Consider the following 13,723-nt stretch of genomic DNA (forward strand, 5'->3'; position numbering starts at 1 on the left):
GGAAGTAAACATAACAAAGATCAAATGAAATAAGATTCAACTTCTAAACTACCGTTTACTTGGGCCCTATATGTAAGAAAAGGAGAAGCTATTTGCGGTCGGCTTAACCCCGTCATTGAAATCCTGAAAACGGAGAAAAAACAACGAGAAATGCTTAATTAAGTGGTACATCTTCAAAACAACCTGTAGTAGTAACAAATGAAAGACAGTTCGTAATATGATAAAGTCATGAACTAAGGATAATGGAAAAGACGGAAGTGACTAGTATTTACAACCTTAATTGTTGTCTCAGCGTCTGTTGGCTTTCCCACTGGAGCGCTTCCCAGAGAATAGATGCTTGGGTTTAAGATTAGCAATGACCCTATCTGCCTCTCCAACACGAGACTGCTTGTTCCTCTTCTTGTTCGAGTTCCTAGCCAGTTTCAAAGCCTTGACCTTTTGGGCCCTGTTCTTGAAGCCCTCACCGGGTATAACTTCACCAGGTGGTTTTGAATTTGACCGTGATCTTGGCCGAGATAGACCCCTTAAACACAGTTTTTTGTCAGCATGGTTACCAATATCCATAGCATCATCTAGTCCTCTTGACCTGTCCCTCTTTTGGCCCCTAGATAGAGACCTGCTGGCATCCCGTTTGATGGCTAGAGAAGGATTGAGTTCCAATGCTGGTACAATAGGATTATTTCTGATCTCAGCCAAGGATCCTTGTTCTTCTGGTGTCAATTCTTTACCATCATCCATCTCAAAATCTTGAACAATCTCTTCATTTTCTAGTTGAAGCCCCTCTTCTTGTTCCAACTCTTCAAGCCTCTGTGAGATATCAACGTCAACAAAATCATGGACGTTATGTCCATCGAGAATCTCTGGCATTATATCCTCTTTCCATTCAGCATGTTCTAAGATATAGTGTTTCTTCAAGTTAGATGTGTAAACACCAGCCCCACCATTCTCATTCTCCAAATCTCTTTCAAGCTTCTTCTCTTCAAATTCAGCTGCTTCTTTAGCTTTGAACTCTAAAACTGACTGGGGTACACAGTGTGGTCTTTCCTTTTGGTCTCTTGGCTTAGGAATTCCTACATGAAACCTATTCAAGCAGTCAGTTATTTTCTTCGAGTTCATTTTTAGTTCCACCCTCTGGTTCAATAATTTTTCGCAAGCTGCATTCTTTACAGAAATCACCCCATCCTCAGTCAATGTGCTCATAGTTAAGAGAACATTAGCATCGTCACTTGGTTCACCTCCTTCGCCTACCATGGTCTTTGCAGCTTCATCTTTCATCTCCCTCACCAACTTCATATCTTCCTCTGAGAGACCATCCAGCGGCTGGAAATCAGTCTTATTGCAAACTATAGTCAGCGGCTTGTTCACAAACAATGATTTGATACTGTGAAAGAGTGTTGCCTGTTGGGCAATGCTGTACCCACATGAGCCAGAGATATCCACGAAAAACAACACTGATGCTTGCAGATGAGCAAGAGCTGTGATACTACACATCTCTATAATGTTACGATCTTCAAAAGGACGGTCCAAAACTCCTGGGGTATCAATCACTTGGTACCTTAAGCACTTACAATCAGTATGTTCAACAAAGAGGGATTTTGTGGTGAATGCATATGGCTGAACATCCACATTCGCCCTGGTGATTTTGTTAACAAAAGAGCTTTTGCCAACATTAGGATAACCACAAATCAAGATAGTTCTGGTATTTGGATCAATTGATGGGAGCCTTGCCATGTGTTGTCTAATCTGCTCCAAGTAAGCTAAACTTGGGACAATACGCTTTACCACAGTACACATCTGACCAAGTGCAGCTACTTTTAAAGATTTGCATCTGTTAAGTGAATCCCCGTATTTTAACAGCTTCACATAGTCCTTGGCAATCTTACTGATGAGTCTCCTTGCAGAATTAATCTGTCCAAGGGCAAGCTTATAGTGGTCTTTGTTGTACAGGACATGAAGGAGATCTCCATAAAAAGGATGGATGTCATCCAGCCGCGGAAAGTCATCAACGATGCTTGAGAGCTTCTCATGAAAGTTTGTTTGCGTATATTTCACCTTGCGCATGTAAAACTGGCGTATACGGTTGATAGCATAACCCTTATGTATAATGGTTGGTGTCTGGCGCTGGGTGCAGGATAGTGTAATGTTATTGAATTCCTTGCCACTGGGAACCACTCTAATCTTCTTAAAGTTGTATTGCACCATCTTTTACAATTTGTGGTATCCTGTAAAACACACACATGAGAAGCCATAAAAGTAAAACTCACATCATTATTAATTCCTAAAGATAGTAAATTACGAGAAACATGCTCTATAAGTTTGCAGGTTTGCAGCGCAAGTCATTGCCTTCCCAACTCAATCTAAAACCTACAACACTATTGAGTTCTCTGTAAAGTTAACCTAGTTTTAACATAGGAACAAATAGCATTTTGTAGCTGACATGCATAAAAAAAAAAAACTGGCCAAGGGACTGCCTCTCAAAAATGTCCTAGGTGTTCTCTAATCTGGATGTAATCTAGTTTTCCATATAACATCAATCCTCCCTCTGGAACATGTTACACGAACTGTATTATTTCTTTTTTTAAGTTACTTTTTACTAACTATAACTGCACATGAAACACCCTTCAATCAATCAATCAATCAAACAAACAAACAAAAACCCTAAGAAAATTATTGTTATGATACCTGACAGAAGAGGATCATAGTACCTGTGATTTTCTGAGTAAAGGCTTTTCCCCGGCTGCGGTGACTGCCTAAGTTTCAAGTTTTGAGAGACAGGGTATATATTATTATTATAAGGTGGGGTTTAACAAAATTATCACGTCCGTTAGATTATTTGTATAATGAAATGCCACGTGTCACAACCCGCCCCCTTCGCCCACCTCCATTTTGATGGTTAGCAACATCCATGGCTTCACCATCATCATACAAAATGCTACCATGTGTTTTGTACTCCAAATGTTTTATGACGGTAATGGAGTTTACAGTTTTTCTACAAATCGAGCCTTTTTTTTTTTGAAGTTGAGTCGAGCCTTGGTATTATTCTATAAGCCATGTATGTTTCATGTACAGCCCCAGAGAATAAGCAAAAAACTTTGGTATTACATTACAAATTTCACCAAAATTTTGTCAAAAACAAATACAGCCCCAAAAGAAAAGAAAAATCTAATACGAAAACATGAAAATCTCTGGCCAGTTTAAAGCAAAGCAAACAATGGAAAAACATATGAGTGACATTGCCAGGCATACCCAGAGAAGCAAAAAATAAATAATAAATAAAAATAATAAAAAGAGAGAATAAGCAAAGCAAACAATGCAAAAACATATGAGACAATTAAAAAAATATTTGCATAAAATTTGCATTGTAAAGACCTCCAAAAGTCTCGTCCATTTGGTAGTACTCTGAAATAGTTAAGTCCAAACCTCTCTGTCTACCTTCTTGTCTTGCTTCTGCTACTGACAATTTTCTTTTGCCGCCTCTTAAACTTGGAACCCCCATTAGATAATGGAAAGCAGAAAAATGCTTCCATTTCAGCTACTTTCTCATCCCACAACACTAGCCATACCTTTCCTAGCTGCCGCCCAGTGCTTTGTAACACGGCCCTTCCAGTCAAGTGGCCAATAAGCATAAGACTCAAACTTGTCCTTCTTCTTTAAATCCCCACCAGCCTTCTTACTAGCATACTCTCCAGTATAGGGAGCATCTCTCTTCAGCTTCCTCCATCACGAATTACTTAATTCTCACCTTCAATCTCTACTTCACCATCACAGTCTTGTTTTCTTTTGCTGCTCTTGTTACTCCAAAAGTCTGACTTGATTTTAAACTGGCCTAGCAAGTCCTCTGGCAAGTTCTTCTTGGCTCAGCGGCGTGTTTTCTTTGACCTACAAAATCCTGTGGCACAAGTAATTCAGACTGACACTGTAAATGACTGATTTCCATTTCCAGATAGATGTCTCGTTTATGTTATCATAAAAAGCCATTATATTTTATACATAAAACAGTTAACTCACTGAAAGGCAGACAAAAATAAAATCAATGTAAAAATGCGCAGAACAACAATGTTCATGGGTTAGTAGTCTTAGATTGGTTATAACTTCAGTTAGAATGATCTAGAGGCTTAGCATATCATTTTCATGAGCGTCAACAATTCGATAACCTCACTGTGGCCTAATCCATATAACAAACACATCTATTCTAAGCTTGATTTATATCTTCTCCGGCTCGTAAGGATGCATATGGCCAGCTTACATAGTGGTCAGGCACACCCTTCGGTTTATTCCATCAAACAAATTATTTATTTTGTGCGTAGTTTGACCACCTGTAACACACTTTAGGTCTCAAGTATTTATACAAAAAGATGCTTTACGAGAATACTCAAAAGTACTTATCTCACAGTGACAGGACAAATTCTGCTAAATTACTGGTGGAGTAACTGACCCTGATGCGGTAGTAAAAGTTTCTGTTTCCATATCACTTAACCTCAAAAGCACCATATCGACAATCAAAAGTCAAGAATTTTAGGAAACATACTTTCAGTCCTCAATATTGGAGCTACGAAACAAAACTATTAGCTTGTAATAAATAATAAGATACAAATTCAAATTACCTGGACGTGGTTGCTTTCGATCAATCTATGTCCTTTCTAATATAAATTCTTACCATGTTAGATAGTTGTTGCAAATCTTCTTGTTTGCCCTTCGTCTCCACATACATGACCAATTTGGACTAATAACTCATATATGCCCCATTCCTTGTCTTCTTGTTGGCCTGCAAAAAATTTCTCCACAATCCATTCGTTTCTCTAGTTTACTACTTTGGACACAGACAAACAAATTGTGCACATTCAAGAAAGTAGAAGGAAAATATATTTTTAAGATTTTGCCAAGATAACAAAGAGATTACCTCTTTCGCCAGTAGTATGATTTCAGTTGAGAAGGAACTTATAGTGTCACTTCTCCTTTGTTCTGAAGCATCCTGCAAACACAAGCAAATATAAAGTTACGTGTGGTTTAACTAGAGCACTTGATATTTATACTCTACTGATTGACAGGATAAACAATTCTACATCAACAAAGCCTCGATCATAGGTACCTTGGAAACATCAACAACCAAATAACGAAGGCATTCAATTCTATGGTGTTTGGCTGAAAGGTGACACAAAGGCAGCACTTCATTCATTAGCTGAAGTAGGTCATCAATACTTTCCGCAAGGAAGTCAACACGATGGTGCCACATAACTCAGCCCTAGGATATCAGTTGAAAGAAAACATGATCCAGCAAAATAAAGTTAAAATCTGACATACCCAAGATTTATAGAATCTATAACAACCTTCAGAACAATGATAAGTATTTTGTACGACTTCTTCTGCAGTAAGCCAGTAATCCATCACTATCCTGCAAGTCAGAGAATCATTATCATGGTAACCACAACAGCAAGCTGGTACATGTGTCCCCAGTGAGACTCAAGTTGATAAAGACAACCAGTAAGAACATTGACGAACCTCTAATGCCGGCCGTATTCAATAGCTTTGCTTGCAAACAGAAAAGAAAGTCAGGACAACATGTCTAGCTAGCTGTGCATACAGTCAAAATGATAGACTTCTGTCTTGTAACTGTAACAGACCGATTTACAAATATAACATAACAGAGTATTGCAGTACTAACTAAAGCAGCGAAGACCACCTTGCAGTCATCGGTGAGCTGCATAGGACTGGACTTAAATTCACAGAATCGACCATGCATAGAACTGGAGTTTCTAGATTGTTCTGCTTCAATAGCCACATGAATTCAGCAATCATGCATACAGAAAGTAAAATTTGAACTTTAAAACGAGAAAAAATTTATACATATGACTTGCTATTTTATAAATTCATAGAGACTACATCGCTTTCTTGGTATGACCATATATATGTAAGTAAACTGAAGTAGAGATTCAAAGATGTCCTACAACTAATAGGCATTTCTTCACTGCAATACCCGTTTTTCTTGAGCTCCAGGTGTTGAGAGGATAAAAGATTTCAACTAGTTTCCAAAGGAACCCCATGTCCATAAAGGCCAACTCCTCTCTTCTGCATTTTCTTAAAGCATCGACAACTGTCAATTTCCTTGTTAACCCATTTGAAGCTAGAGAAGAGAATTCATAATCTGGCGCACTTGTCATTGTACAGCTCCATGTATCTCAATTCTCTCCCATAACCTTCAAAAGCTTAGCGAGCTCGTATGACTTGAAATCTTTTCCGTAACATAAGCTTAGATCAAGAGGTGTCTTCCCATCCTGAAACACATGGCGAAGCCATGCAGAAAGAAGCAAAAAGAAGAAATTAGATTCACTTGAACCTTATTGAACTCATAAAGGAACACACACATCGTCCATCTTACTGTGCCTTCACAATTACACGAGTTTTCCTCAACTGTTTATAACTATTGAGTGCCTAACGTGATAAATAAAAAAGAGAATCACTCACCGTGTTTCGTCTATGCATCACATTAAGGACTTGATGGCGTTATCCTATACCGTAAAAAAGAATTGGAAAGTGCAGCAGTGCATTATTTAGCAGAAGCTCTCAAGCTAGAACTATTATCGTAGTATGGATATGGCATGATGAAGTGAAGAATATATTGCATGCATCTACAAATTCAACTTGGTGTTTCACTTATAGGTAATTATGGAACACATGATTGCAAGGAAACAGAAGCGATTTAACACATAGAAGCATGTAATACAAACATAATTATTATCCTTTGTAGGAATAAATGACATTAAGAGGAATTCAGGTTGTCATATGCGAATCTACCTATAACATTACCTTAGTTTTTCTTGTCTTATCCGCACCATTAACCAACAAATTTTTTGCTATATCTCTAGATCTAGCCTGTACAGCAACATGCAGTGGAGTCCAACCTTCCTGGAAGAAGAAACAACGAGAAGTGCAAAAAGTAAGAGGCAGGGATAGAGATGGAGCTACAACTGTCAAATACAGGACAACATGACTAGCGTGTACTCACATTATCTGCAACATTTACATCAACCTTATACTTAATCAACAGTTTCACAGTAAGGACTGCACCAACTTGAACTGCATAATGAAGCACGGTTGCACCATCCTAGCCACATAGATAATCATTACTTTCAGCTTCTAATCTAAGAACAGTCTAACTTTAAAGTAAGGTGTTCAAAAAATTCAAGAATTTCCTGATTTTTTTTTACTTACCCTGTCTGTAGCATGAGGATTTGCGCCTTTTCTTAAAAGATGACTGATAACAGGCTCTTTTTTACCAATAACTGCCTTGTGAAGAGCAGTGAAACCATCCTGTTGTTACAAAACCTATTCAAGCTCTTTTGACTTCAATAAGATACGCAAAATTTCATACACTGAAGTAATTACACGATACAAATTTTACCTTATCAGTACCGTCAATATCTACACCATGTCCAAGAAGTTTATCCATAAAATAATTCTGACTTGATAATGCAAGACTATGCAGTGGTCTCCACTTTTTCTGCATAAGAGTCGTAACACTAAAATTGAATTATGAATGCATACTCTTTTTAAGCGAATCTAAATCAAGTAGATAGCAAAGGCTCAAGAAACTAACAGTTGATATTTTAGTAAGATCAGGAGCTTCATTTTGTTCCAAGATTGCCCTTTCTTCTGGTCCCAAAAGTAATTCAACTTCTGCAAAAACCACAAACAAACTAACAGGGGGTTAGTCATGGGAGAGTTCGAGAGATTTTATTGTATTTAGGTTTTCTCCTATTAGTCCTGAGGGAGTTTGAGGGAGTCTCTCCAAATCTCCGTTAGTCGTGGGGAGTTTAGAGGAGTCTCCTAAACTCTCCAGAAAACACATGTTAGTCGCTGGAGAGTTTAAAAAAAGCTCTTGAACTCCCTGTTAGTCATAAAACCCTACAATATTAGGGAGTTGGTTGCTTTGGGGAGTTCGAAGGAGTTTTTAGTGTATTTTGGTCTCACAACAAATCTCTCAAAAGAGTAGAGATTTGGGAAAGAGTTTGGTGCGTAGAAAACCATAGGAGAAAGAAGAGGAAACGTTTTTTTCCAGGTATGTTTTTTTCTTCTTTGATCTCCATGATTGTTTATAATAGTTTGATTTGTGTAATATTTTGATTGTTTTTCATATCTTTGATCTCCATGATTGTTTATTTTGATTGTGTGTATAGTTTTTTTGTGGGTACTCTCCCTCTCTGTCAAAACCCTAATTTCTGGTTCAAAATATCTTGGTAAGAAATTGCATGATTTGATTATAATGATATCTTTAAATTCAACCGTTGGAATATGATGAAATTTGAGTATGTCGTAGTTTACCTTGTTATAGAAGTACAGTAACATTTTCACGCGGATCAGGTCATGTTTGCTACTGCAAAGCTTGCACAATATATGACTATGGTCTGCTGAGTTTAAATCCCGAATAGGGGACTGATTCCTATTTATCTCATTCTCCGCTTATCGGAAAAAGCTGAAATTTTAGTATGATGTTTTTATATATGAGGGTTACCTACTGTAGAAATTTCATGAAGTTCTGATCAATTTAGGTACACCAAAGTGTGAGAAATCCGGAACTGAATTCTGTATGCACGTATTGAAAGTAGTCGGGTTCTGAGTAATGTATATTTTTAATGAACCGTTGGAATGCTATAATTTTTGAGTTTGTTGTGGAATATTGAGTTGTAAGTGTACCATAAAAATTTAAAGAGGATCAGGTAAGTATTAGTACTGCAAAGATTGGACAATCTGAAACTGTGTTTCGGTGAAACAAAATTCCTTTACAGCTATCTTCATAATTTATTATGTCATCATGCATTAATTGGCTTGCTACTTTGCATGGGTGTCATTGAGAATCACTATCACTTGTTAAGTCATCTTATTTAGACACATACTTCTCTTCTATTCTATATGCCAAAGTTCAATATAGTGGCGTACTTCATTCTGTATTGGCGTGTTTTAGCCAATTCATACGGTGCTTTTGTTATAATGATATCTTTAAATTCAACCGTTGGAATATGATGAAATTTGAGTGTGTCTTATTTTACCTTGTTATAGAAGTATAGTAAAATTTTCACGCGGATCAGGTCACGTTTGCTACTGAAAAGCTTGCACAATATATGACTATGGTCTGCTGAGTTTAAATCCCGAATAGGGGACTGATTCCTATTTATCTCATTATCCGCTTATCGGAAAAAGCTGAAATTTTAGTATGATGTTTGTATATATGAAGGTTTCCTACTGTAGAAATTTCATGAAGTTATGATCACTTTAGGTACACCAAAGTGTGAGAAATCCGGAACTGAATTCTGTATGCACGTATTGAAAGTAGTCGTGTTCTGAGTAATGTATCTTTTTAAAGAACCGTTGGAATGTTATGATTTTTGAGTGTGTTGTGGAATATTAAGTTATAAGTGTACCTTAAAAATTTCAAGAGGATCAGGTAAGTATTAGTACTATTAGGTTCAAATTTGTGGATTGGTTCAAAGTTAAAAGCATAAACCTGTCATCTTTGCAAGTTTCTATTAGGTTTAATGGGCTTTTAGAGTTACAACATTTGATCGTTTTTCTTCATAACTATTAGTATTTAATTTTTCTTTTCTCCTAGTTGAGAACTTATTGTTATGGATTGATTGCTACTAATTTTTATGGGTTGACATATTTATGGTTATTATGATTGAATTTATGAACTTTATATTCTATATGCTTATTTTATGCTTTTGAAATAATGATGATTCTAATAAAAAAAAGGTACTTTTATCATCTTTTTAGGTGAACATGTCTGATTTGGATTTATCTAGTGATAGTGAAGATGAAGCCTTTGATACAGAAGAAGAAAGCAGCGATGATGAAGAGGTAAGCATCAATAATGAATTTGAACTATCCATATTTTTGAATATACTTTCAGCGGTGCATTCATGGTTGATGGATATAATCAAGCAATTGCAATACATACAAAGTCAGCGTATTGAAAGACCAATGAGACGCCCAGTTACTTTGTTTGGATATAACTATATAAGGAGAGTTTTGCGTCAAGACCCAGAAGACTTTCGAAGAAGTTATAGGATGTACCCTGATATTTTTCTAAAACTATGTTGTATCATTAGAGAAACTACATTATTATGTGATACAAGATGTGTTTCTATTGAAGAAATGCTTGGTACATTTTTACTCGTTGTTGGCCAAAGTTCACGATATTGCACAATACGTGACACATTTGGCCGCTCTCGGTGGACAGTTAGTAAAAACTTCAACAGGATGTTGCGAGCTTTAAATTTTATAGCTCCGAGGATGATGGCTTAGCCAACAAGTGAAACTCCATTTAAAATTCGTGAGAGTACACGATTTTATCCTTACTTTAAGGATTGCATTGGAGCTATGGACGGTACACATATCCCAACAATGATAGAGAAAAGAAATGCAGCCGTTTATCGGAATCGACATGGAATTACATCTCAAAATGTGTTAGCGGTTTGCAACTTCGACTTGGAGTTCATATACGTGCTCAGTGGATGGGAAGGGTCTGCTCATGATTCGAAAATACTTAACGACGCAATGACAAAAAGAAATGGACTGAAAATACCGCAAGGTAATTTTACTTTTATCTAATGTGAAGTTTTGAGTTTTTTGGTTAAGTTATATTCGGGTTCTACTTGACGAAGTTTTCTTTTTGTGTTTTATTCAGGTAAATATTAGTTGGGGGATGGTGGGTTTGCAAACCGACGATATTGTTTAACACCATTTCGTGGCCAACATTATCATTTGAAAGAATTTTCCGGTACGGGTAATCATGCGAAAAAGGCTGAAGAATTATTTAACATGCGTCATGCTTCTTTGAGGAATGTAGTTGAAAGATTGTTCGGTGTTGTGAAGTCTCGTTTCTTGATCTTTAAGTCTCAACCTCCATTTCCGTATCAGGTGAAAGCGGAGATAATGACAGCTTGTGCAGGCCTACACAACTTCTTACGAAAAGAATGTTGTTCAGATGAGTTTTCGGTCGAGGAAGAGGAAGAGGAAGATATCCGTCTATCAACGCTTGTAAATGACGATGAAATTTTGACACAACAAACTCAAGAACAACAACGTCAAGAAGCTAATGCATGGAGAAAGAGTATAACGGATGATATGTGGGAAAATGTTCGTGAACAAAGGGAATTAGAATTGTATGGAGACCGTTAAATTGAAGGGAAAAAAATTAACTCGTTGCACAAAATAACATACTATTGATACAGAGATATGATCATTTTCATTTATTTTTTTCTTTTTATTAAAGATCAATGTTATTTGCAAATAAGGGTTTATTGTTTCTTAAAATAGAATGATTTAGGAGTGAACTCTCTCAAACTCCCCCAAACTCCCTCTAATAAACTCTCTCAAACTTCCTACACTCCCCTAAACTCGTTGAATTCAAAAACACAAAACTCTCTCAAACTCCCTACACTCTCTCAAAATCCCTGAGATTTAAAATACACTCAACTCCCCCGAAATCACTCGAGGATACATATTCAAAACACCTAGAGTTTGTGTGTATCCAGTCTGAACCTATCGGCAATGAGTAAAACAACCTATAATCATCACTTTTTTCATTATGATCATCATATTAACGGCTAACTACATTCTAGTTGTTCAAGTGGGAATTTTCTCAAACACCATATACCCAAACTCAAAATTCAAGAAATGAAGATACCTCTGATGAAGTCTTCATCAGACTGAGCTTTGGCAAAAGACTTCCCACTACTTACAGAAACTGAAACTTGTCTTTCTTCCTCGTCATCTTCTTCAATTTCTTCTGGTACTTCACTCCAATCATCTTTTTCTTCGTCATCACTACTATCTTCTCCATCAAGAGGTTCTTCCCATTTTCCTTTAACGGGTTTTTCATATACCCTTTTTGAACGTACTACTCTGGTTCTTGAATTGATTGCCTTTATATTAAATGAAGCACGATTGCAGTTTGATACTGCACTGCGGTGAGGAGTTTTTATCGTAAAATTTGTGCTCAAAGAAAGAGGAATAGAAAATGAGAGTAATTGTGGTAAGGATACAATTCTTCCTGAAAACAGAATCATTTCAGTCTTCTTCTTAACTTTATTTTCCCTCACCAGACGAGAGAAAACCAGAAAACTTGTTGGAATTTCTCTTACTCCTACTAAAATAAAGAACAAGTACAGAACAAACTAAGATTGCAGAGCAGGAACTAAGTATGTGTTTAATAGGCTTAAACCTGGGCGTGGTGGTGTTTTTATTTTATTTTTTTCTCTTCCTGGTGAGGCTGCCTAAGGCCCTAAGGGCAATTTCTTTGGGACTATGGTAAAATATAGTGAAAACTACAGACACACCCATTTTGCAAAAGTTTTCCACTGTCAAACCCACCATCCCAAAAGTTCACGGGCGCACCCATTTTCTTTCACAAAATTTCCCTTAAGCCCAGAATTTATAAAATTATGTTTTGGTCTTTGTTTTAACCGAACTACTTCTCAATTCTTCTTCTTCCTCTCAACTGTAATGAAATACCGAAAGAATTCGCAAGCGTATTATTGAATACTTCTCAAAATTGGAGAGATCAGATGGAAATCTTCATCAGTGATAGTGTAATTAGGGCTTAACGAGGAGAGATTTGAAATTGTTAAGGTTTCTTATCTAGATCTCTTGATAAAAAAAGGAAGTTTTCGATTTGATGGATGGAACTGGGGTTGAGGTTTCTATATGATTTCCTCCTCAAAATAAAGTTACATCAACGATCCCTTAAAGGATTAATTCCCTTCTCTTTCCTTGATTTTGCTTTTGAAGTGTTCAGATCTAGTGATTTGGAAGACAAATTTTAGAGAATTTTTTTTTCATGATTGATTTTTTTTGTTTATCGATGATAATAAAGGGGAAAACTAGGTGAAATTATGAAACCCATGTCTAATTCTTTTACTTACATTGAATGATTGATTTTCTTGAATTAAAAAATTGAATGAATTGGTTGTAATGGCTAATTGGTCTTTTTTAGCTGTAAATTAATGGTGTCATTTCAGTTTGTGGAAGTGAAAATTTCATGAAACCCCTGCAAAATTTTACCTTTCCCCAATCTAGATTATCAATAAAGGTTGTTGGTCTTATTGTATGAATCAATTACTCACATTTTTGATTCTTTTGTTGAATTAAATGGTCCCAAACTCGTAGATGCCTTTTTATTTAGTGAAGATCTCAGTTTGCAAAAAATTTATGAAACCCCTACACAATTTTGTTTGTTTTTGTTGTCGTGGGAGTTTGATTAATATCGACTTAGGCACATTTTTAATCTTAGGCAAATGCCTTAAAAGCTTTCCATGAGTCTAAGATATGTATGAGTACTTGGTGGTTTTCTGTTAGCAACAGTAGTTAGTAATTGGTATTATGTTCATGTGCTTGTGTTTTGATTTGAGTCTGTATTTGCATGATTGGGTAATTTCCCTTTGTGTTTATGAAATGTATGGTTAGAGTAGTAAATGAATTTAGTGTACACTTGTTCATATGCTTGTGGTTTAACATGTTCTTATTATGCACAGTTGTTGGGTAGTGATTTCGGTACCACATCTTGTGAGATCTTGTTACATTTCGGTATGTATTTTATTAGAATTTTCTTAGAATTCCTTGGTAGTGATTTCAATGGAGAGCTTCTATTATCGGTACAAGGCAGGGAAGTGGTTGTTGTAGCCAGAAGGAGTGGCCTGAATTGTTTTATGTGTGTGAAAGAGATGGT

The 13,723-nt window shown here is 36.4% G+C and overlaps 1 protein-coding gene and 1 pseudogene across 2 annotated transcripts; both read right to left on the bottom strand.

The window, feature by feature from the left end:
* Positions 1-63: 63 nt before the first annotated feature.
* On the bottom strand, positions 64-2,742 carry LOC113274208 (nucleolar GTP-binding protein 1-like). Of its 2 annotated transcripts, XM_026523671.1 has the most exons (3): positions 2,706-2,742; positions 276-2,222; positions 64-123 (listed from the first exon to the last, which is right to left on the bottom strand). In XM_026523671.1, the coding sequence occupies exon 2, from the start codon at positions 2,200-2,202 to the stop codon at positions 289-291; it is 1,914 nt and encodes a 637-aa protein (XP_026379456.1). In that variant the 5' UTR covers positions 2,203-2,222; positions 2,706-2,742; the 3' UTR covers positions 64-123; positions 276-288. The 2 variants fall into 2 exon arrangements, with proteins under 2 accessions (XP_026379456.1, XP_026379455.1); XM_026523670.1 differs by lacking the exon at positions 64-123 and having other exon boundaries at positions 232-2,222.
* A 3,276-nt stretch (positions 2,743-6,018) lies between these two features.
* On the bottom strand, positions 6,019-12,065 carry LOC113273030 (annotated as a pseudogene).
* Positions 12,066-13,723: the final 1,658 nt, after the last annotated feature.

Source organism: Papaver somniferum, chromosome 4 (assembly GCF_003573695.1).
Source record: "Papaver somniferum cultivar HN1 chromosome 4, ASM357369v1, whole genome shotgun sequence".
Classification (NCBI taxonomy): domain Eukaryota; kingdom Viridiplantae; phylum Streptophyta; class Magnoliopsida; order Ranunculales; family Papaveraceae; genus Papaver; species Papaver somniferum.

Bases quoted from the DNA above. Each gene is read 5' to 3' on its own strand.
- LOC113274208 (XM_026523671.1), bottom strand. From the start codon at position 2,202: ATGGTGCAATACAACTTTAAGAAGATTAGAGTGGTTCCCAGTGGCAAG.